General features: G+C 32.1%; 1 protein-coding gene across 5 annotated transcripts in view; it reads left to right on the top strand.

Moving 5' to 3' along the window:
• The window catches only part of LOC113517693 (discoidin domain-containing receptor 2-like), a 74,651-nt gene extending 47,916 nt beyond the window's left edge, over positions 1–26,735 (top strand). For 3 of the 5 annotated variants that reach the window (XM_031911439.2, XM_031911437.2, XM_031911438.2), the window contains exons 6-14: positions 4,591–4,886; positions 8,711–8,918; positions 9,241–9,693; positions 10,391–10,578; positions 12,342–12,464; positions 14,131–14,249; positions 15,391–15,642; positions 16,277–16,523; positions 17,544–26,735. In XM_031911439.2, coding sequence (XP_031767299.1) covers positions 4,591–4,886; positions 8,711–8,918; positions 9,241–9,693; positions 10,391–10,578; positions 12,342–12,464; positions 14,131–14,249; positions 15,391–15,642; positions 16,277–16,523; positions 17,544–17,735 — 2,078 coding nt within the window. In that variant the 3' untranslated portion in view covers positions 17,736–26,735. The remainder of the gene's footprint in view (positions 1–4,590; positions 4,887–8,710; positions 8,919–9,240; positions 9,694–10,390; positions 10,579–12,341; positions 12,465–14,130; positions 14,250–15,390; positions 15,643–16,276; positions 16,524–17,543) is intronic. The other 2 variants (XM_026902448.3, XM_031911440.2) reach the window with 2 other exon arrangements.
• Positions 26,736–26,804: the final 69 nt, after the last annotated feature.

Below are 26,804 nucleotides of genomic sequence, written 5' to 3'. Positions count from 1 at the left end.
ATATTTTTATTATAAAAGAAAATTTTTTTTTAATATCTAGCTACCCACGAAGCTTCGTACGGGTGTATTGAGAAAGAAAATAAGACTAAACTTTTCGTTTACAGTACATTTCTCACCTTTTGTATAGAGATTTTTTAACCAAAATTTTTCACTTTTGCGTACGATTTAATCAACATTTTTTTTTAAAAAAAAATGTATTCTGAATTTTGGTTAATTAAATAGGTGTAGCCATTCTGAAGTAATACGTTTACATACATTCGGAAATTGAATTTTATTTATGTAAAATATATACTTCTGAGTGTATTCAGATAAGATGGTAATGAAAAAAGTTATACTACAAGCGATGATGTTAAACTAAAATAATTAAATTAAACAAAAAATAAAATAACTAAAATATACAATTAATTAAATAATTTAGTTAGTGTTTGCCCCCCTCCCCCTCCCTATATAAAAGTCCCATGTTCAATATTTTGAAACATAAAACCTATTTTTTAATACACAGCGGTATTGCATAAATATATATAACTCTTATTGATTACTTATAAATGTAAATTCAATTTCGTTCGACTTGTAAGCGGCATTTGGAAAATGTTAATAGATATTTTATGTTTAGTTCGTATATTTTTAGTTATAATTTTCATAAGATTCCGAAAATATTGGAACTTCATTTCAATGTATTTAATTAAAACTTTGTTTAGAAATATTTACTTATTAAAGATTATATATATATATATATATATATATATATATATATATATATATATATATATATATAAAATTATATTTTTTATTTATTTAATTGAGATACTAGAAATTTTTACAATGATTACAAGACGATAATTACAAACACGGCAAAATAATTTATCTCCGATATTTCATCTGTTAGACATTGTTATAATTTTATGCCAATTAAATAGATAAGATAATTTGTTGTATTAATTTTGTTTTCACAATTATTTTATAACCTTAATAATTATTTATACAAAATGAATGTTTATATAATTATTTTCATAATTATTAACTCTAATGTTGGTCCCCAGATTTATTATATACAATTGAAACAGGAATAATTAAAATTTAAAAAAGTAAAGTATAAATATTAATATAATTATATAATATTTTAAATATAAAATTTAAACGCATGACGTAAACAAAAAATATTGTAGTATTAACAACATTTTTGAAGAAATAAAACAGTTACTGAAAATATTGCTAATATAATAAAGTTGTAACTAGACGAAGTCTATACATGGGACGTATTTAGGAAAAAACAATACACCGTGTGGTCCCAGCATAGAATAGGCCACTCCTTTGTTTTCTGTGCGTGTCGTAAGAGGTTACTAAAGGAACTTAATATTAGAGTGATGGGCAGCAGCGTCCCTCTTAAAACGTTTCTTAAAGCTTAACTACGGTTGCCAACCCGCCTGCCAAGCGTGGCAACTACTAGCAAAACTCTTATGGGGAAGGCAAACGTGCATGCGGGTCCGATCAGCAGTGGACAGTTAACGGCTAAAATGATGAATAAGAGTCCGACGTCACGTAAAAACTACTACGTCAAATAAAACGCAGTTGTTACAGTTGTGTTCTTCAATGTCTAACTTAAAATCTGGTGTACGGGTATGTTTCATGTCTGTACTGATGTACATCTATTTCTAGATGGTATCTAGAAGAGGTCAATTTCATTGATTTTCCTACTTTTGAAACTCACGCGTACGAAGCTACGGGCAAAAATGTAGTCGTTATTAAACATGTTCTAATGACATCTCCCATTAGCCCATTACCCAGTCATTGTACTTGAGCTTTTGCGCAACACTAAATCAAAATAGAAATTCGACACGGAACATGTGTCGAACACTTGTTACTAATTGATATTTCAAACGTTTATAATAAATATCTCCACCATACGATTAAACAAATAAGCCAATTTTTAAACATGTTTAGAATGTTCCATTCTATTTTTGCATCTAGCTCGTCCTGTTGGGTTTCTGGCTAAAATATTATTATTATTATATTAGCTGTGCCCGCGACTCCGTCTGCGAGGCTGGGACGTTATCGACTCTGGGAATATTAAAAAAAAAATACTTCAGTTCATATAAATACTGTACAATTATATTATACTTTATATTTTATAATTTTTTATCGCTATGCGTTTTGTTCAGTACTTCGTACACGTTGATTTCGGACGTAAGAAAATAAAAGTAGCATAACATACCACTTCTAAATGGCTTATTAAGATATAACATACACCAGATTTTTAGTTAGAAATCAAAAACACAATTGAGAAAACCGCTTCCAATTTGATGTAGTTGTTTTTGTTTGATGCTTGAAGAAAAGTACAAACTGAAATTCAAAGTTTCTAATAATTAAATATTGTGCCCCACAAAAAGAAACTGGCTTCAATTGTGACTAAACTTGTTATTTTGATCTTAAACCTAAACTGCTTTTTTATAAAATACAATTTTGATAAAATTTCTATGGAAACACACTGCAAGTATATCCTTTCAAATAAAAAAAAATCCAAATCGGTTTAAAACTGACTGAAAGTTCCTTCTTTTTCAAATCGATTGAAAATTGTTTTGGCTTGTATTGTTCTTATAAAGACGCCTCCCATATTTTTTTTTTCTTAAATATCTTATTATGCATATATGAATTTTGTTTTTAGTCTTGTTTTTATATTAATATAAAAAGTTTTATATATTTTTTTTTATATTAATGTTTTGTTTATATTTAAAAAAATAATAAGAACAAATAAATGGCGCTTTAACCAAGTCGTAAAGATGCGATATCATTATATTGATATTTATTGATAAAAGTTGTTCAATTTTGTAAATACTATCACTAGATTTCGGTTTATTCTTTTCCTCTTTATAGGTATATTAATTGAGGATTTCTCAACCAACTTCATGACGCAAAGCAAGTAAAAGTTTGTTAGCGATATGATTTCATACTGCTTCTCGTATTGTGAAAAGCTTGAGAAAACTTTAGCAATGCATTGTTTAAAAATCTTTAGTAATTACTTTCAAACAAAGAAGCCATATGGTCCCGCGGTTGTATTGGCTCGGAACTTTATATAAGCAACGTTTGTTTCTAGACTAGAAGTAAAACATGTCGCACTGTGTATGAACATAGTCCAGGTGCGCTGCGGAATAATGTGAACTGAATATAAATATAATTCGATGATTTGACTTACGTTTTATATAAGTTTTATTTATAATGGGTTTTATTATTCTCATGGTAGTTATACAGTACCAATACGCTCGCTGCATTGCCAAGCGACCGCGTTTTCTGATATTTTGCCGACATGTTTTTTAATGATTTATTCTTATAATTTCTTAGTAATGACGAGTTCAGATTAATACGGTCTTGAGAGAGTGTATATAGAAATAATAAAATGGTAATGGAAGCTATTAAATTTATTGTGTGATTATTTGAAATCGCATTCTAAACAAGCCGTTCCGACAACAAATTATTACCTTTTCTAGATATATTTATGAAGTACCGATGTTGAGAAATGCTGTCTACTTTCAATTATAATACTCATTCAATTCTATATTTTCCTGTCGTGGAACCAGTCTCTCCTCATTCCTTTGGGATTTCTCAAAGATCCTTTCTTATTCTCAGTGATTACGTCACGCGAAGAGCTTTGGATAAAATTACAAGTTTCGGTTTTATAATTCGGAGATTACGTAACAAGCTATTGGATGGTGTTTCGTTTTTATATATATTAATGTATATATAATGTACTATATCAAAATCATAAACATTGAAAAATCTGTTCATTGAATCGATCAGTCGTGAAAATTAGCTGGGGTAGCTATAGAAATACAAAGGAAATTTTAAAAATTTTGGGACTTTTAAAAATTTCATTAAAAACTTTTATAATTGTCTATTTTTTACATCGTCACGCAAAAATGGATCAACAAAATTCAAGTAAAATTTAAAATTAAAAAAAAAAAAACTTTTATTATTAACAAATTAATTGTTGATGAAAATTTTTAGCGGAATCAGTCGAGCGATTACTCAGATACCTATTATATTGTATGTGACTTCTTAAAATGGGGAGATCATTATATGAGATAACTTAGGATTTAGAAATAAATTTTAAAAGAAAATTGATTGATAATATTTATGAAAAAATTAACTCGAAATTTTTTATACACAATCAACTTTAGATGCATAATCATTAACGAAAAATATTCATCTGAAAACAGAGCGCATTTAATCAAGCTTTGCACTAATTTGTAATCCATTCAGTAATATTTGTTTTCAACAAAAATATTCTCACAAATTTTGTAAAAATATAACGTCACGATATCACGCACAATGACCCAAATGCAATGCTAGTTGAGGAAATGGCCAGATAAACTGATGTCTTGGCGTGTAATTTTTAATTTACTGTATTTTACTCCATTTATGTATAATCCTACGACAATATTTTTAACGATAATATTTTAAATGTTAGGTGATTTTAAATTAAATGAAAGTATAACTACCTACTGACTTCTGTACGGGAATGTGAATCGTAGGTTTTTTATACATCAATGTATTTATTTATAGAAATCCTATATCATCAAAATATTTTGTTCACAGTGGGCATCGTTTCCTATTCAATGCCTAAAGGCAACAAAAGAAGCAATGGAGTAGAACTCACAGATATGATATACGATGGCCAATGGGGGGAGGAACTAAGAGGAGGATTGGGACAACTCGTAGACGGCCAGTTTGGCGGCGATGAGATCCGGGAAGCAGCTAAGAATTCTGCCTGGGTCGGATGGCGGAATGACTCGAGACCTACGCCGCCAATCATCACCTTCGAGTTCGATAAAGTACGGGAGTTCAGCGCTGTCCACCTTTATTGTAATAACAAGTTTATGAGGGATGTGCAGGTGAGTCAATTGCTATATATTTTTATTATTTCCACGTACATTACGAAAACGAAGTCTCTAAGACGGTGCATAACTTATTGTAGGATGATATTTTTTCTATAGTATTAAAGTACCTGATTCGATTAATTTTAGACTAAGAGTAATCCTTAATAATATTTTAAATATAATTGAATTAGCTTCTTATTTCTTGACGCATTGACAGCTCAAGTAATAGCCGTGTTTCACATACACGTACTATTTGGGATAGAGAACGACATAGAGGGCATTATTTATGCTGATTAATCAACATATTCCGATCAGACGGACCAAGTTGCGGACAAAAGCTAGTGTTAAATAAAAGTAGCTACTTTTCATTATATTTGACCTCTTCGAGAATTACCAGGTTGCTGAGTATACAACCCTGGGCTAGGGTGATCGTTATCAAACAAATTATGTTAATATTGGTGATTGTTGGCACTAGCTGGAACTTGGAATTCGTACTGATTGCACCGAGGCAAACCGAAATGCACATTACTATTGATAGATCTTTGATAACGACTTAAAGGCGAGACCGGACCTGGCAGTAAATATGAATAAGCTGTCTGAGCATATGTCGTTGTGTCCATATTAATTTTTTTCTTTCTCTAAAATGTTTAATTGGACTATTACGAACATTAAATAAATATATATTTTACAAATAACAACTCGACACATATTAATCTAACATTTAGTTTAATATGTGTCAAGTTGATCATACGACTTAATTTGTTGAAGAACAAATTAATTTTTTTAATGAAAGAAAAAAATTATAAATTGGATTAAATGAGCACATTATCAGTTTTCCGTATCCATTAGCATTTGTCTACTGGAAAAACATTTCATTAACAAAATATCAAGTCTTTTAACCAATGATACTAAAAACATTCTCGTATCAATGAATCTCATACTATGACCCACGTTACTATACTATAGTGAGCCAGATTACTGATTGATGACGATTTATTGTTTGTATTGATATAATTTTTTTAAATTATCTGACATTTAAACAATAAATACGTAATTTTACTCTTTGTTTCAACTCTCACGATAGCTTAAATACGTGCCACTAAGCCAGTAAGTAGGTCAACAAAGGCTTTCAACGAAAACATATGTCGTGACACAAAAGTCACATTGAAGTTTTTAGCCGTCGAAATGGTACCTACTTTTTAACAGAAACAAACAACTTGCCTGTGTTCCTCGTATCGTATTTATATAAGAATGAATTTGGTAAAGAACCAACTCTGTGAAATAATAGTCTCTTTGAAACCATTAGGTTTCGATAATGCATTATAACAATCTATAATGCACCGATAGGACTGTTTTATGTCATGTATTAGTACTTTTATTCCAGCGGATATATAGATTTGTCTGTACTAATATTATAAACAGGGAAGATTTGATTGTTTATTTATAATGGATAAATTTAAAAACGATTCAGCTCATTTACAAAGCTTTTTCACCTATAGAAAACTACAGTACAAACGAGTAATAGGCTATACAGTAGTATCTCGATTATCTGAATAAAACAAAACCAGGGGTATTCCGTATAATCGAAAATCCGGATATCGATTTCAAAGTTAAACCAAACACTAATTAAATTTTAATATTTTTTTATTGTGTGAAGATACAATACGATATAAAAAAAAATTACGAGTTATAAAGATAATGGATTACATAATACTTATTTACCCATACATTTCTAAATCGGTAATTAGAGCCGTGAAGAATAAGTCCGGATAATCGAATATGTGTTAATAATCGATGTTCAGATAATCGAGATTATACTGTATATTATTTTCGAATAAACCGGCCCGGATCGTTGGTTATAGATATAATAACCAATTAACGCCACCGATGTTAACTATTGCTAGTTACAGGTCACTCCCAATAAAGATATATTAACCTACTATTACCATATTGGTTTTATATTTATTTCGAAGTTTCTTCTGTGCCAGTGTAATGTATTTTGTTCCCCTAATTCCTATTACGGTATCTCGGAATGAGAAGCAATGGTGACACAATAATTTTACACTGCCACAATATGGACAAAGCCACTAAATGCCACTAACCATAGACAAGTTTGAAATTTGATATTTGAAAAAACCTCGTATAAATATACAGGTTTACGTAAAATAACTAGAAATAACCTCGTTTAACTCAGTCTTAATAGATAAAAATACCGTGTTAAAATAGAGCCATCTCTTTGGAGACTGTGATGTTTTATATAAATACAGACAGAAGCTTCAAAATAACATATCTCTTATTTCCTTAAAGGCTTAAAGGCTTTTTATCTTTCTACATCCTCGTATATTATAAATATGACAGTTTCTCAAGATTTCTAGATGTTTAGGATAAATCTATCATGTTTAATAGGTTTGAATGAAATTTGGAACACAGATAGGGCACGCCCTAAATTAATATATAGGATATTTATTAATCAAATTCACGCGGATATAGCCACAGTATACAGATAGTTCATAATAAGTGTCACAGCTATTAATATATCTATTTAAATGCAATAAATAATTCAAAGTGTATTTACGTCAGACGCAAGTGTAATCTCAGCTTAAATAAGCTACGTTTAGATTAATGATATAACGCTTCATTAATTAAACAAGTGAAACGTTGACATACTGTTGTAAATTTACTAGCAAGATTAAGGAATATTCATTTCATCGATGAGTAGGATTAATCATAGGCATGAATTTAAATAGATGCCGTGACTGCATGTACTTTGCATGCCCTAATGTTTTACCTATGCAAGCTCCAAGAGCCTTGAAACTGAAATTCAGCCGTAGAGGCTGAATGTCGGTTCAAAGTTCTGTATAAATTTTCTCGAGAAAATATATTTTTTTGTTGAAGATAACCCCGCCGAAATCAACTTGACAGAGTATATTGCCAGCAATGGGGCCGCTAGTCCTCATTAGTTTCTGTTTTATCTCATCTTTTGAAATATGGAATTACATGGCGTTATACTGGTAGCATATTCAATAAAATTAAAATAGGAGGTCAATAAATAGCTTTAACATTGTATACGAAATAAAAGTATAGCATGTTTAGTTTTTATATAGATCGAGGCACTTGCACTATCTATTTCTGTGAGTTCAATTCTAATTAAAATTACATTCATTTTAAAGCCATGCGCCGCGTCGAATTCCCTGATTTTTTATTAAACTTGAAAATTGCTAATGGCTACCCTAAAAAGCCAAAAGAAGAAAAAATCCATGGTTATATTAAGTTTCTATTATATAGAGCAAAATGTAGCTAAATATAGTCATTTTCAATTTCACCGCATTTTATCACGGTATTGTGAGATGTATTTTAAAATTTTAATTAACATGGCCATAAGGCTTCCAATATCATTTTCAATACTGTATTCAATTTCAATTTTGGTGATTTTCAAAACACGTTGCTTAATTGAATATTTATTGCGTAGAATAACTACTTATAACTATTTTAAACCAAAAAAAGTATATTGATATGATCAAATATAATATCACTCGAACTAAATTCTAGAAAAATAACTTTTAATTTAGTTTTATCATTCTCAAGCACAATACAGTATTGTAAGAGAAGGAAAACTAGAAATAAAATTATGTTTCAAACCGTCTGTCCAGCGTGGTAATAATAAGCTATTATCATCTTTTGAATAGAGATTATTGCCCAGTAGTGGGGAAAAAATGGATGATTACGGTATAAAGGATTTTACCACCAAATATTTTATAGTGGTAAAAGAGCAGAGCGTTACGTATTTTTAGTTGAATGCTTTTTTTATTACGATTTATAATGTATCATTTTATTTTTAGGTATTCTCGGAAGCGATAATATCGTTCTCAATCGGCGGTCGTCACTTCCAAAATGAGCCAATCCGATATACTTACGTGCAAGACAACATATTTGAAAACTCGCGGAATGTGAGCATAAAACTACATCACAGGATAGGCAAGTGGGTTCGAATAGAGTTGCACTTCTCAGCCAGATGGATACTTATCAGCGAGATCGTCTTCGACTCCGGTGAGTCCATTCGAAAGAAAAATCTTTATAGTAAAAGTTAAAATTCCACTCGTAATGGAATATTTTAGAACCAAAATTACATCGCAAAGTCGTCCTCGCGGCTGCAAGGTCGAGCTGTTTTCAGTTAGACCTTCAGTTTATTGAACGTAGTTGTAAATTTTTTAGTGATTTTTTATACTATTTTGTCTTTAAGTATACAGCTTTATATATATATATATATATATATATAAAATACAAACTATTATGTTAAGATTTCTATCGCGTCTATCGCTTTGAAGTTTATCAAATCTTATGATCGATTAATACGTTTCTTCTATTCCAGATGTCGCACAAGGAAACTACACACCGGAAAGCTTAAAACCACTCGGTGGGAAAGACAAAACCAAGCTCACGGCCAGCAAGGAAGTGCCCATATCCACTGCGCATCAAGAGGACCCATTGTATATGGCTATAGTCGTTGGGGTGCTGACCGCCTTAGTCATACTACTGGCTGTAGCTGTGTTCCTTATAGTTCATAGGCACAGGCATAGAAAATGCTTCGCATCCCCACTGGCGAAGACCACAGTATCGCAGAAGCGTACAGTTGAAAACTACAGTGGGTGCGGCACATCTATGCTGCCGGAGAACAAAATGATCATAGACTGTGGTTTAGATGTTAAGTCAGACGAGTACCAAGAGCCGTACCAGGCTCTTAAGTGTGCTCCATATTTTAGTTATAGTACTGTACTGCTCGAAATGAAAGACTTTGTAAAGGATTCTAATACAGCGCTTTCAGGTGAGGAAATTAAGTTTACATACATATTTATTTAACGTAGTGGTTTAATTAACGTAATAGGGACTGGAGTTCTCAGTACGAAATACCTGTGAGTGGTCACCAGGATTGTACCTGTGAGTGATTCCCAGAGAGGGCTGCTTGGAGGCCCTTTAAAGGTATATTGCTAGTTTTGGAAAGCGACCTCCTCATTACTAATAATCTCTACCTCTTCCCTTGATTAAGTTAGTATCTGGATAAGGACCAACATACATATGAGTGGACGTTTTAAGGGTAAAGTAGCTTTTCGCTAGCATTAAAGACAATTCATAAGGGATACAATCTATTGAATGCATCAATTGATTTATTATCAGCACTGTGACAATATTCTGTCAAGGCAAACTTGCTTTACTTAAGCATTATAAAAAGTGATTTTTATGTTTATCCATATATATATATATTTACATGCCCTATTCCACGCCGTGTGTCCCGGCATACAATAGGCCAGCCCTCTCTTTCCCGTGGCTGTCGTTAGAAGGTGATTAAGGAAACTTATGGTCGAGGGATGAGCAGCAGAGTCGTTCTTAAAACATCTCTAAAAACTTAACTACGGATGCCAAGCGTGGCAACTACTGCCAAAACTCCCCTTATGGGGAAGACTTATGTTCAGCAGTGGACAGTTAATGACTGAAATAATAAAAATAATAATGTCTTGTCCCAGCAGATAGTTCAAACTACGATTACGCGGTGCCTGAGTTGAGTTCAGCGCCATTGCTCACTAAGCGACGTCTGACAGACAGCTTGTCGGATAGAGCCACGGAACTCATGAGCGAGCATATGGACAAGATGGCGGAGCTAGAGGCGCGGCGTTCTGCAGCAGGATCAATAAGATCTAAACATAGCACTAAGGTATGGTACTATTAAAGATAATCTATCATAACGACAGGTTCTTTATGAGGTGAGCTTGGTGACCTTACCAATATTATAAAGGTGAAAGTGTGTCTTTGTAACCTCATGGCAACTTGATGACTCAACCTGTATGCCTACCAAGCGTGACAACTACTGCCAAAATACCCCTAACGTATGAAGCCTATATTCCACAGTGGACAGTTAACGGTTGATATGGTATTCAACTATCACAAACTCAAAGAACCTTACTCACTTTTACATGGAACCCTTAGATTATGTAGAACGTAACTAGGTCAGAGTGCTGTCGAACAACTGACAAGCTGATTTCTAGTCGGATCCACTTATGGCAAGATCAGATCAGATAAGAGCCAATCAAAATTAAATGTTTTTATTAATTAAACATAAGCACCATATTTGTACATTATCAAATTAATTAAAACAAATTTCCAACTTTACTGAAATGTCTCTCGATTGCTGTCAGACATGTTTTTATGAACAAGTCTATACTTGTTATATCATTTGTCCTGACTGTCAACACACATCCAAAATTACTAAGTCTAGAAAACTGAAATTGGGAACATAGGAACATAGCTTTATTTTGTAACGTACACATCCACTGAGGAAGGATTTTTGAATTTTTTATTTTAATGACGAAACACGACACGTGGTAGGTTAATATTTATTATATTTGTTTGTATTAATATTTATAATATTTCGTCCCTACAATATTTTTTTATATTGTAATACAGTACGAGTTTTTATAGTAATATCGTATATAGATAGACATAGACGAGCCCCTCGGGTATTAAGGTTTACTAGCCACGGTATTCCGAACATAAAAAAAAAAAAAAACATTGTCAATAATGTTTTTTTGTTTTTAAATAACCAAACATGAATAGCTTGAAACTTTGATCGGTATAACTAAGCGTATTATTAATTAAACTGACATATCTAATTATTATCTAGTTATTATTATTATTTAACTTTGATAATATTTTATAAATTTCGCGACCGTTTTCAAAATATTATACTTTTATTTTCAATCGACATCAAAAAGAAGGAGGTTCTCAGTTTGGTTGTATATTTTTCTGTTTGTTGCCTCATAACTCCGTCACTTATAAACCGATTTGGAAAATTCTTTTTCTTTTATCTAAAAGGATATACTTACAGATTGGTTCCATATGAATTTTATCGAAATCGGTTCAGTAATTTAGTTTTTTAAATCAAAACAACTGCTTTCAGCATAAAAGTCGATTTTTTTTTTAAAAAAATTGTAATCTTAAATTATCAACTCACAAAATTCAATTTAAATTATTTTTTAATTAAGCATATTTCATTTTTATAATTGATTCAAAATTAATTTGTAATTAAACATGCCAAAGAAAATAAAACAGGCAATTCTATAGTATTACTCATGTGTTGTGATTCTTGTGGACTAGTGTTACGTTTGTGTACCTTATAATTGACTGCCATCTCCCACCGTAAAAGCAAAATTAAAAATTATTGTGGTATAAAGACTCAGTACAGCTGGTTCGTGACAAAAATATAAGTTCGGCAGTGATGCTTCGTATGAAAACTAAGACAGACAATGTGTCCAACATTTATGCATTCATTTGATTACATTGTGCATCAATTTAAATCGTAGTCTGTGGTGTACGAGTAAATTCAATTAGAACAAATTAAATCAGTTGCAGTGCTCAGAGCAGACCAGTCCCTACAGTTTGCACCCGTTCACGAGTGTTCAATAGTATTTATATTTGCAGTCGCCGAGTCAGCAAGAGGTGTTAATAGATCTACAACGGCGCCTGGAAACGACCAACGTGATCGAGTTTCCTCGTCACAGGCTGCGGATGATCTCCAAACTGGCCGAGGGTGCATTTGGCACTGTGAGTACTTAATGATAAAAAATATATATGGTCGTAACGTTTGATTATAAAGTATATAGCTGGCAAAGCAAAAGAAAAAAAAAACAATAACAACATATATGCCAGACATAGATAGAGACATTTACCTACACAATATAAACTCGAAAATAATCTGGCGGAAGGATGAACAAAACGAGTTCTTATTATTATTACTTTTTGAAGTTTTTTTAGTAAGTTATAATTAAGTATGATATATCTGGATATGACTTGGAAAAATTAACATTTTAAATAATAATAAACATTTTAAAATGCAAAACAATAATTAGATAAAGAAATCAAATTTAATCTAAATAAGTTTCTGAGCATCCATGAATTGAAACTAAAATTACAACAAATACGTGAATATTTGCTATTTTTGTAATTTCAATTCCATATAAATTTAGAAATATCACGTACACATATTTATAAAACACGCATACTGCGTGTAACCATTTTCTTGTCTCGTTTTTGCGATTGTGTTGCCAGTCTGTTAGTTCTTCATACTACATCTGTGGTCACAACAGTAGTAAGGCTATGTAGTCTTAGTCTTAGTTGTAGTCCTGCTGTTGTGATGAACGTGACAAATGGCGAATCTACTGCCGTTTATCGGATTAGTTTTGTTGATGATATTACTATTGCTTTTAAGCTCAATCAATGAATATATATATATATATATATGGTATATTAAACGATGTTTTTTTTGTTTTCTCTTTATATTTTCACTCCGAAATTGAAGAGAGATAAGATGTTTTTTTAATATTTAAATTTGTACCATTACTTTGTTGTCATGTCTTCGACTAAGAGGTCTACTCTTGAATCTAGTATTAATATAATCTATTGCCAATGACAATTTTATACTGCACTCATGAAACAACAGTTAGGAATTAAATTATAATTAGGATCCGAATAAAATAGTTTGCATTGACAAGTTGCACTAATATGCATCTATCAGAACAATATGTAACCATAATGTCGCTAGTGTTGCTATTCGAGAGTGCGAAACGTCTCAATTTCAATATCGAACTATTAGAATATATTTCGAGAGTAATCCCACAGATTGTTTGTCATTACAATTTTTATCCATTCCAAATGTTCATCCGGTATCCAAAGGTTGACTGGAAGAGATAGCAATAAAGTCGCCTAATGTTTTCTCTGTGATTTATCTATATATCTATCCTCACGCCGTGTCCCTTGCAGGGTAGGCAAAGAGTGTCTAGTGTTTCTCTGTGATCTATAATTTGTTATTTTTGTTATTGCTACTAAGATGTACTGTTTTGGAAAATATAATATCTATTTATTTCCCTACTGTATTATAAATAGATTCTTTGGTACTTCAATGAGCTCGAGAAGAAAGCAGTAAATGGTAACAGCATTATGTTAGTATAGGCGAGGTTTCAGTGAGGAATGATAGATAAGGATAAATACAGATCAGTCAGCCTATCGTGATGAGTTCACCTGGAATTGAGCACGATTGTTTCTGGGGCGACCGCGATAGGTAGCATATTGCTAGTAATAAACTACAAGTCCCAATCACTAATAATCCCTTTTTAGTGAAGAATCTCTTCCACCACCTGTTATTAACTTTCTCCTTCCTCATAAGTAACGCAGTATAACTCTGAATCTGTACTAAAGAAAGTTAACTCAATAGGTTTACGTGGCGGAAGCAGACGGAGTGCCGGAGTATAACGGGACCATCACATCTGAGAAGAGACTTGTGGCGGTAAAGTTCTTGTGCCACGACGCCACCCTTAAGGAGAGGTATTTCATGTATGACATATTATTTTAGATGTCTACTACTACTCACACTGTTTATTATTTCTAACTTCCATTTAACTCTTAATAGTGCTGCTGTTGTTCTTATAAATAAATAAACCCTTTATAGCGCATACTGTTAATTTGTATACTTTTAACCAATTACCAGCAGAATAAGTGCATTTATCCCAAGAGAAAAAAAGAAAAAAATATAACTAAGTACTGTTTATATTTGAAATATAAAGTACAGCTTGCAAAATAATGTAACATTGGATTATGAATACATAATTTCTCTTTTTGAGTGCACCTTATTTACAACATTGAAATATTATTTTCAACAAAAAAAAAAAAGTGTTTGAAATATCGCTAAAAAATAAAAAATAAAAGTTTGTGCATCATCATTAACATCTTAACATTTTAGGCGGTAAAAAATTACAGATGTCTCTATTTAGTTGATTGTTTAATTAAATTATTAAAATAGTTTGGCATTAGCCTACGACAGGACATTTCAAGTCATCTTGTTGTTGCTTAATAATTTTATTCAAATTAGTTGCAGTTTTGCAATGTGGCGCCATAAAGGGTTAACTTTCTACCCAAGTCTAACATAATAAACAAATAACAAACATGGTGAATTAATAGTTCACCAAATGAAAAGTAATAACAGTCATACTGCTATGGATACATAGCTTTGTTTTGGTTTAATGATTGAGGTATGACATTGAAGGAAGAGAACGAAAGTCGTGATAGTTTAGTCCTCAAGAACGACAACGCATAAGAGGCTCTATGGGCATCATAAACACGGCGTACTCTGTGGTGTTCATGGTGCTGTTCATATCTATAGTCAACGGTTATTACTTCCATTAAGTGGGCCGTCATCTTATTTATCATTCCAAATTCAAAAAATCTATCATATATAAATAAAAATTAATCGCTAAATATGTTGCTAAGCGCAACCTCTAGAACGCCTAATTCGGCTAATTTTATCCAAATATTCATTGAAATTGGAAAAAGGTTCTTGTGTAGAGTAAAATTGGAAAACTCCCATTATTTTTTCTTTTTAGCCATACGAACTGTTTTGTACGTAGACAGATTGCTACAATTTAACAGAATGATATCTATCGCTTTGTCTAGTGTCTTAATGAAACGAAATTTTTAGGGAGGAATTCGAACGGGATGTTCGCATATTGGCGGCGTTGTCTTCCCCCCACCTAGCCCGAGTGTTGGGCGCCTGCAGGTCTCCTCCCCTCGCCGTGGTGCTCGAGTACCTAGAGTTGGGTGATCTCTGCGCTTTCCTACGCACTGCTGCCCCTCAGTCAACGCCCACGTTGTTGCATATAGCCACGCAAATTGCTGGCGGAATGCAGTACCTGGAGTCACTGAACTTTGTACACAGAGATTTAGCTGCTAGGTGAGTTTATAAAGCTATTCATTATGAAGCTATTAGTTTAATCTCTTCTGCACTAAAATTAAACTCTTTAAATATTAATTTGTGAACAAAGTACGAATTAACTAAACCCTAATTTTATTAATTGGCTTTTTATTTATTTTATTATTTAAATAGTTTTATTGGCCAAAAGAAAATATTATACAATAAGCGGACTTAATGCTAGTAGCATTTTGTATCAGTCAAATTTATTATTATTGTTAAATTACATTTTTTTTATTCTTAAAATTAATAATACCTTAAGTATATTTATGCAATTGAAGTATAATATAATTTGTTTTTCCATACTTTGCATATTTAGACAGCAATTTTTATAAAAATAATAGTGATTACCTGTGCCAATATATATATATATTTTTTATTTCTAAAAGACTAATTTAATGAAACATGCCTAGATTATTTACTAACACAAATACTAAAAACATATTCTTTTTTATTGTTTTAACTTCCCAATTTAAAAAAATAAAACTTCAATAGTAGTAATAGTTGAGAATTATATGAAGACAATTTAATCTAATATCAAATTCTAATAGTTATTAATAAAAGGATCTATCTATGATATTACAATATAAACATTGACCGATTGATTGTCTTCCAGAAACTGCCTCGTCGGCAAGAACTACCAAGTGAAGATCAGCGACTTCGGTACGGACAACGAGTCGTACGCGTGCGACTATTATAAGGTCGATGGGAGGATTCCGTTGCCGCTGCGGTGGGCTGCGTGGGAGTCAGTGCTGCGGGGGAAGTATACCACCAAGAGTGACGTGTGGGCTTTCGCCGTCACACTCCACGAGATATTCACGCTGTGCCGACGGCGGCCGTACGAGCACATGACTGAGACTGAGGTGAGTGGAGATATACTGATACTAGTTCTTACCCCTAACTTTGTACACTGGGTATATAAAAGGATCTTTCTTCGTCTTCTACACTATGTGTTTACAAAATTTCATAACGATTTATTCAGCCGCTTAGGTGTAAAGGTGAAGAGATCACAAACAAAAATTCTTAATTTTAAATTTATAATGTTAGTAAGGATATGTCGTATAATTCAATCTCAGCTGTTAATCGCAGTTTATTGTTTTTTCTCTTTGTAATTTATCATAACTAATTGTTAATATATTTTTACTCTCGATTTTTATAATTCTAAAAAAGAAATAATAATAATAATGCATAAGAAATTAAAAAAGATAGAGTAAGAAACAGTGTGATTAGAGAGAAGTGTGGACTGAAAGACGATGTAGTGACAAAAATTGAAAAAGGTATGTTGCGTTGGTTTGGTCATTTGGAGAGGATGGATGAAAGAAGAATTACGAAAGAGATTTATCGAGCAAGAATGAATGGAGATGTTCAGTAGGGGCCGCCCTAGACGGACGTATGTCGACCAAATAGGCGACGTGCTGAAGAAGGGCCAAATTAAAAGTACCCGTAACCGACGAGCGTGTATGACAAGATTGATGAATGTGGAAGAAGCGAAAGAGGTTTGTTTGAATCGAAGCATTTGGCGTTCCATTGTTTCTGCCTACCCTAATGGGAGACAGGCGTGACAGATATGTATGTATGTATGCATAAGAAATTATTTATGGAAAAATCTCAGGTGTAGCGTTTTCAACCAAAAGGTGAATTTTATAAGCTATAAATTTGTGTGTATACAAACTATCAGAATAACACAATATAATAAAAATTCAATCATATTGACTGGAGCAATTCCATCTTAACAGGTGTATTTATACAACACCTGTATTAATTATGAAACTGTCAATCACCTACTAAATCTATTTTAGATATTAAATCTCCAGATGATTCATTATCATACAATTTAAGTTCATTTTATGAGAAATGAAGGTTATTTTATTTTTATTGTTCAGGTGCTAGAGAACCTGTCACACCTACAAGCTGACGACGGCATATTCGAGTGCATAGAACGCGCGGCGGGCTGTCCGCGCGATCTCTACGAGCTGATGTGTGAGTGTTGGCGCCGCGATGAGCTCGAGAGGCCCACGTTCGCCGAAATACACCTTTTCCTACAACGGAAAAGTCTCAATTACGCGACCACGTGATCCTGGCATGCGCGATGCTCGAATCTGTACTCGGGCAATTAACTAACGGCTCGGAGCAAAAGTTGAAATCGCATCTGTTCGTGTTATACCGGTCAGTGTGAACAGGTCACTAGGTTTTAGAGAATATGCGAGTCTTATGATTAATAAGAAATTAGACGTAACACCATGTCCAAGGGATTGGCATGGTACCGCGGATATTACAGTGTATTCTGTGATATCTAAGGTGCTGTATATGTCTAGATGATTACCGCTATTTTCTGTAACGGGCGATAATCAAATGGTAATCCTGCCTACGCTATCGGTATACGCTGGCGGGGTACCAGTGAGGTTTGATAGGTGACGGTGAAAGCAGATCCATTGGCTCATCGTGATAAATTCCACTAGAATTAACCACCATAGTTTCCAGGGGTAACCATGTGGAGATCGATCTTATAGGGTGTATTGCTAGTAATGGGGGAATTAATCTCCATTACAAAAATCCCTTTCCCTCTAATTTTCGCTTTATATCAAATAGATCAGCGGATTTGCTATTCTAAGTTGCATACAAAATCTCAGAAAACAGGATATAATGGACTCAGTAAGGAAATAGCGGTAATCATTGTTAATATTGTAAACTATATTTTATTATAAGGTTTACATTAGTAACACTCGCATATTGTCGTTTCAAATTGTACCATTAATCATCGATTTACTTTTGATTTACTGTAACAAATTACTGTCATTCGAACAGTATTTAGTACTTAATTATTATACATTATGTATATTTTATTATTTAGCTGGAAATTTTCTTTTATAAAGCTATTATTCTGTAATTTTAATTAATAGATTAAATTAAAAAAGTAAATCGATGGTTAATTAAGAAAACCTGTGTCAGAAATTAAATTACGTGTAATGATTAAGAATCGTATTAATTTGACTTAACCAATACTTATGGAGTGCTACTATTAGGCTATGTCCTTCTTTCTATGTGTATAAATATGGTCATTTAAGAGTCACCTATCAAACGAGGTCAATTAAGCTTTGATTTGTGACAGTTAATACTTTTATATTGCACGAAAGAGTTGTTTTATGAGCGATTGTTTATATACACAGTTACCTATCCAAGGGATTCCTGCACACAACGTTGTCCCAATTGATCGATGCAATATAAATGCAAACTCTATATCAATATCTTAAAGTTTAGCTTTCTGTTTCGTATCTTAATCGTTACTCGTAGCATAATTGAAATGAAATTATGAAGTAGATTCAACGTTTGCTCCGTCGTTCCTGTGCCATAGACAATCGCAGTTTCGTACGCTCTGGGTTCTATACTTATTATTTTATTTAAACTATGGTTTAGACTCGTGAGGCATAGACAAATAACAAATTAATCTAATTCTAAATACATTTATTGTTTAGTTAATTTTAACAGAATGAGAAATAATGTTATTAGAGGATACTATTTATTGCATGATAATGTAGTTTTCTGACAGATTGCAAAATATTTTTTTTACACATTTAGTAAATAGTCTTGGCATGTCTCTTTAGAAATTGGGAATAATTTATTTATGAACGCCTAATTAGCCTTTCATAAAAATTATAAAGAAAAGAATATGTAATAATAAATATCTAAATTAGATATTTGTTAAATTTTATTTTATATCCATGAAAAGAGGCCAACATTATACTAAATGAGTATATCAAGTTAGAAAAAAGATATAGATGAAATGTAATGTAAATGATGTAATGTTTAGCCCATTGTAAAGACATGACAGAAGAATTATGAAAGATTGAAGACTGATAATGGGAAAACTGAATGAAGATATCACTAGTTCTTACCTTAGTTCTATATGGATACCTGTTGTCTTAGGGATGTGAAAAGTGTGGCTATTTTATGCATAAGTATCTTGTATGAATAAACGGAAAGTATGAGAGAAACGAAAGAGATTTGTTGAATGGGATTGAATTGAATGGGACAGCATGCATAGAACATCATTGTCTATGATCCCCGATACTAGATCAATTGTCTAAACAAATAACGTTTCTTTTAAATAATTTCATTTGCTACTTATCTACTGGTAATGAAATAAAAAATTACAATGAACACATTTTTCGATAAACAATATGAAAGCTATTTCTTTATATCATAATTTTTACGATGATTAAAAAAAAAGGTGATGTCAATGTGATTTTTATTTTTGTCATTAGAAAACACTAGTGGGCACGCACTCATATACAACCGAGTCGGTGCGTACGAAGCTGTGGGTTGTGGCACATTAAGTCTCTCTGTCGTAGCGTGATATTCTATCTTAACTATTTTTATTTTTATGTAAGCCTACTGTCGCTGTTTATTTTAAGTATTACGGTACTCGAACGTATAAAACACGACTGATTTGTATTGGAACGGCTATGTACTCTGAATCAAGAATAAGACTGATACCATCTTTCATGACATTTTATAATCACTATTTCATAATTTCACATGTCATTTACATGTCTCTTGTTATTAAAATGTTGAAATTAGTACGTGTAATGTACTACGAAATATATTCAAAATTAACATTACAATATTTATTTTTAAACTTTTTTTTATAAGATCTGTTCTATCTAATAAGAGGTTTTGTATTTACATTGTTTAGGGAAGTTCAAACTAACAGGACATCATGCTACGATGTTTAGATTTATAAATTTTTAGTTATAATAATCGACTTTCACGAGTGAGCTACGATGAATAGACATATACAACCCGTTCTTCCTTCACCTCTTGAGGCTTAGAAAAGTATTTCTAGTACACCTCACGCGTCTTCACCACGTAGAAAATTCTTAGGTCCTTATCTATGACCAAAAATGTGTTATATGCGGCTTTGAAAGTTTATTTACAAAGATATAAAAAAAGAAATCTATTTATTCATGTATAAAGTCTAAATTATAATTGAATTCTATATTTTTATGATTATTCTATCATCTTGCACTGTCGTCATATATACAGATTTAAATACAAACGAATAAGTGAAACGCATGTAGAAACATTTTTGGTTTTTGAGTCTTACTTATTTTTATTTTTTGTTATTTTGTTTTATTTAAATAAACTTATATCTAATTTAGACATTGTATTGTCTTTACACAATCTTTATCTTTACTATTTCGATAACTATGACCATCAACATTCTTTATATGATAAAGTAATATATAGATCTCATTTAACGTTATTAACTTAGCCTTTTGTAACATACATAATACATTACCAGAGGGAGACTTTCTATAAAAGTCGTTTGCTTGGGCACCTCTGTTTGAATTTACAGGATACAAAAGAATAACAGCTGACCTCAGGAATGGCAACAGATGGGGGGTACTATGGGCTAAACAGTATACTCTGTTATGTACATGGTACTGCTTATGTCTATAGGCGACGGTTACCACTTTCCATCAGGTGGGCCGTCAACTTATTTGCCATTCTAAGTTGCATAAAATTATATATATAAAAGGCTAAATTGTATGTTAATATAGGCTAAATTAATAATGTTAACTGTCTGTTATATAGCAGTTTATAGTATAAGAGTAGTTAGTGGTTATGAAGATAGCGCATTTTTCACACAAGCCCTAGATTTTATTTACAGTCGTTAATGCTTGACAATACTAAATTGAATCTTATTCTTATGGGAATAGAAAACAATATGCCTACCCACGTCTATACAAAGACGTGGTAGACATATATCAGGTGTAAAGTTCAGTATTCTATACCGGGTGAAATCAAAGGCGTTACCTTTTTTTTTAATGGAGTGTTGTACGTTTTTAAGGTTCAGTACAAAAATAGGTACAAAGGAAATCTTATGATGCGACTGACCGTTCATTCATACGTCTGTCTTATAAACTAAGTACTGATGTTGTTGTTTTGAAATTTGGAACAGTTTGGCATATTCTTTCCCAAAACATATTGCAATAAGTAGTATACAGAATCCTCGGCGTGTGAATTCAAGTCACACTTGACCTAACCTGGTTTTATTAAAAGAAACATGGGTTGAAAATAGAAATAAAAATTTGAATCTTGAAAAACAAAAATTGTGGATTACTTCCTATGGGAGTCTTACAATTTTTTGTTTACCTTATGTAATTGTTTCTTCAAGAATATCTTCTTTTTCATTATTATAACTCTTCTATGAAAATATTGTAATGGTATTGATTTCACCGTGTATATAATACCTCTATGACATAGGTATTATTTTAAAACATCAAATCGTAACGCCTAGTTAGAATAGTTCGCGATTTGTCTACCGAACTCCAACGGTGAAGACTTCGTCCGGTGTACAATTAGATCAAGTTACCACACTTTATAGTTATTTATTTTCATATAAATCAATTCATAATATGAGATCAGTAAATTAGTTACTATATAGTAAGTTGTTAGTGATAGTAGCATCTGGATCGAATGAATTTTATTAGGAATATTAAATGTAATAAAGTGATAGATACAAGTTGTCTATTTTCCGTAGTTTGCTATGTTGAAGTTGGGACTTATAGCACTATCGGATATATAGAATTATATCATCGATATGTGATCCTACTTATGCACTTTTAATATCTATAAATATTTTATATTTTGTATAGCTAGTAAGATTACATTGTGTTACTTCCTCTATGATTCTATATATAAAATAGTGTAATAAGACCCATAGAGGAGGCAGTTATTCTGACAATATATGATGGCGCGCGTTTAGATAGTGTACCTCTCGCGTAGTGTTGCGTATAGGTGCGTACTTTGGTCGACGCGGCGCCGGCGGCCGATGTATTTTATGTACGTAAATTGAGCGTTGGTTTTATATGAAATAATACTGATAAATGACAACCTCAACGCTCGAATTACGCCACACATTCTATATCAATTGCGTTTGTCATTTTCAGTTTTAAAATTGTTCTATATGGTTTATTGACTTGGTACGCATTTGCAATTTTGGAAGTCTGTCTCTAAAACGAAAAGCAAAAAGTATGTTACAGTCCGAACAGTCGAGTGGCAAACGAATGTATGTGTTCATTAGTGTTTGAATGAGAAAAAAATAGACGCCGGACGATGCTGTTTCGTGCTATTACATTCACGCAGTAGCGAAACGTTTCTATCGATAAATTCGTTTGCTTCTCGTTTTAAGGAGACTACATTTGTAGTCATTACTCTGCATTTATAAAATAAATATTGATCATTAGTGTTTTAATTTCAATGGAATTCCCAACCACGGGAATTGTAATAGGCTGTCTTTTTACCATTGTACAGTACTACCACGTTATTAAGTTATCTATATAAAAAATCACAAAACGTTTCACAAAGAATTCGTTTTATCTACTTGCAAAAAATGCACTTAGTTTACAAATAAAATCTTAAATACCGTTTACGAAATCAACTAATAGACCATATTATCATATCCGCCTTTAATTGTCCACTGCTGGACATAAGCCTCCCGTTAGGGGGGTTTGTCAGTAGTTGCCACGCTTGGTAGGCAGATTGCCAACCACAGTTAGGCTTTGGAGATGTTTTAAGAGGGACGCTGCTTCTCGTCCCTCGCCCTCCTTTAATCGCCTATTATAACACCTAGGGGAAAGGAAGGGATGGCCCATTTTATGCCAGGATCTAATAGATAACCGGTTAATATCGAACCATCCTCTGAGTGGTAAACGAGACTATCATTTCACTACTGCATCCGTGAGATAAAAGCAGATAGCAACGTTTGGTTTCAGTTCTTTCTTTCCCACGTGAGCACAGATAAACATGTATTTCATAGATTCGTTTTCTGGGGGGTGGGGGGGGGGACACATCTCTCCAAGACGTAAAATACGGTAGTACTGTAACAACGATGTTGTGTAAGCGATATTGTGATGTGTTTACATGTAATCAGAATTTATTTTGGAAATATACATGGCATGCGTGTATTCTTAATCTTATAAACTTTGACAATATTATATCATGACGAGTAACTGTGTTATATGTATGTACATAATTTAACGGTATATGTACTTGTTGTTTTAAATATTTCAAGTTACTTTATGCTTTACGAATAATATATTTATATAAACATTTGAACACAACGAGTTGATAATCTCCTATCTATAGAGATATATTTTAATTTTAAAACGAAACTCCTATAATTTTACCGAAGAAATTATTTATTTTGTAATATAAAATATTTCGGGCGGCTTTTCACTGCCACGTTAATCGTTTATTTATATAATAATAATAATTATGACCAATGTGCATATCTGTACGTCTGTCTTAGTGCGACGGGGGATCGCATTGTTAAATTCGGCGGGTGGTTGCTTATTTTGGTCTAAGCTCTTTACACGGCCGAATAGCGAATCTTTCGCCAACGTAGTTATATTTCGTATAAAGTAGGCGGCTATTAGTCGTAGGTAGAATTAAATTTCTTGCCATGTCTAAGAGCCATGATATCTTAAACCGATATGGGGGAAATGCGGGGGTTTTAAGATATATTCTTTTAGGGCATATTTATATTTGTAAAAAAATTAAACAGGCTATTCTAATGCGATCCCCCGATGTTCTAATAGTAAGCTTGTAGTTTATCACTAGCTCTTATGTTCCCTAACGTGGACCGAAACGTACGGCTTAATCTCAAGAGTCTAAATAAGTAAGCACTTAGATTTAAGAGCGTTTAGTTTGCAATGTAGTAAAGTTAAACTTATAATGTTATATTACTATAGGCGTGAAGATCGCGCTTTGAACAAAAGATATTGAAACATCTTTGGCATATTATCTAATTTATCATACAGTTAAAAAGTTATCAAGTTAAAAGTAATTTAGAAATTAATTTCTTCTGAAATGCAAAGAAAAACTTCGAAGCGTTTGGCTTTTTTTTTTTAAATAAAATTCAGGTCATTGCTCTGTATTACAATATTTAAATTAGGAAATCAATTTCATTCTGTAGATATAAAACCAAGCTTAGAGTCTTTGATACAAATTAGTAAAATTATTTAATTAATTTGTATTAAAAATTAAATTAATTGTCAAAAAAATGTATAATACATACGGATATATTCCTTGATTTAAGGTAAATATTAGGTGTTACTAAATCGAAATCTTTTTTAGATTATCTCTAATAAAAAAATCATAAAACAAAAGTTTTAATTGAATTAACATGTTACTATAACTATAAATTCATTCACAGAGAACATCTTATTGTTTAAATTACATTATGCATAAGTAATTAGACACGTACACGGTTAGTACGAAACTTATAAATAAAATTGTTCCATTAACCCGTGTCTGCAGCAATTATTGATATTATTCACTAGTCCCTACCCATTTTACATAATAATAACCCATAATTAAAGCCCTGGAGGCATGAAATACACGCGCGCGATAGCTACCTATAATTGTCGCATTTAAGTATATTTAATGCTTATTTAATTTGTAGTAGCTAGATAATTGATACGACACGGCCTATGATATCGATGCGATGTTATTCTTAGTATACGTAATTGATATAGATGAAATAGTAAAAATACATTTATGTAACACAATTATATTGATATTTAAAAGGCGGACTCAAAGACATTGCTTTTTAGTTTTCACTGGATATAAACGAATATGTTTAGGTATTATCAAGACAAAAATGTGTATTTGGAGGCATATTGTTAATTATGTTCTATATGAGGTGAGATGGAAAATGAACTCACTGGTCAAAACTCTTAATCGATTGATTGATTTAAATAATAATACATAAAACTTGCCTTGTTATTTATCAATCATTTCACAAAAAAGTGCGCTATTGTTTTTTTTTTTTTATGTTTACAACAAATAAAAAAAAAACTCGCATCTCAATCATTTATTAACCTTTTCGTAAAATTCCTTTTATCTGAAAGGTTATATTTTCACTCATCCACATAGAACTTACATCACAATTGCTTTTTAATTGAAATTAACTGGTTTTGCTACGATTAAAGTCGATGTTTTTCTTTTGTGTAACAAAATCGACTTGTTTTCCAGTCAAATTACTAAGAGCTTTGTTTAATAAAATCCGCCTATTAGTGATCTAGGGCCTAATACGTATTATAAATATATTTCTGAATGTCTGGATATTTGTAAAATAGATAATAATGTAATGCATGAATGGCTTAACATTTCATATGTTTGACGCATAGCCCATGAAATGTTGATCATGTAGGACGGATTTTATGGGTATTTTCTACGGTAGTGCAATACATTTCTATTGTAGTATTACTATTTCTTTTTTCCAAAACAGTAAGACTAATGTTATTTGTCCAAGATTGAGTACAGTGAGAGACCTATGCGCAGTATTGATCGCCCACTAAATAAAAGTAAAGCAAAGCGCCGTATCTTCACGCTATAGTACTATTGCATGCAGACAGAACCAATGTTTACTAGGCTAATCGAATACATAGAGGTCTAAAATTATTTTCTAAGTAAGTAGCGACCATTATAATATAAGTATGCATTTACTTTCGTAAATCTGGCCTTATTTCCTTCGTTAATTATTATTGTCTAGCTGATAGTGTATAGATGAGGTGGCTCAGGGTGCGTCTAGTGACGATGCGACGATCCCGACGGCTCACGCTACTGTATCGTTAGTGATAATGTTAGACACTAATAATAATGTACAATAACACCCTCTCTGCCTTAGTGATGCTATTCTTACCCCCTAATGCTATGATGAAATATCACGTTAGAACGAAATTTATATGTATCTTGTAAATACGAATTCTTATTGCTGATGTATTATAACGAGCACTATGGAAAACATAAATTCCTAACAATGGTCCAAACTTCACTCGCTTTTTAATTTGTACTATATGATTATACAATTTCTATATAGATAAAGAAATAATAATTAATCTAGAAATAAAAACTTTATGCTTTAATTTTTATTTTTAATAGATGTAAAACTTGTATTTGTCGAAATGCTTAATTTTCATAATTCAAAGTTTTATGGAAAAGGTTGATACCAAATGCAGTATTTTTATTTTGTACTCTACATCTTTGTACCCGAATAAAAGCAATAATCCAAATGGCTTTAATTTTTTGCCGTTCCTTTTCCTTTTATAACTAGTTATCTCGAAAAAAAAAAAGGT

The sequence above is a fragment of the Galleria mellonella genome, unplaced genomic scaffold (assembly GCF_026898425.1).
Source record: "Galleria mellonella isolate WM207_F2 unplaced genomic scaffold, CSIRO_AGI_GalMel_v1 utg28, whole genome shotgun sequence".
Classification (NCBI taxonomy): domain Eukaryota; kingdom Metazoa; phylum Arthropoda; class Insecta; order Lepidoptera; family Pyralidae; genus Galleria; species Galleria mellonella.
Note: the sequence above shows the minus strand (reverse complement) of the source record. Positions and strands in the feature narration are given on the sequence as shown.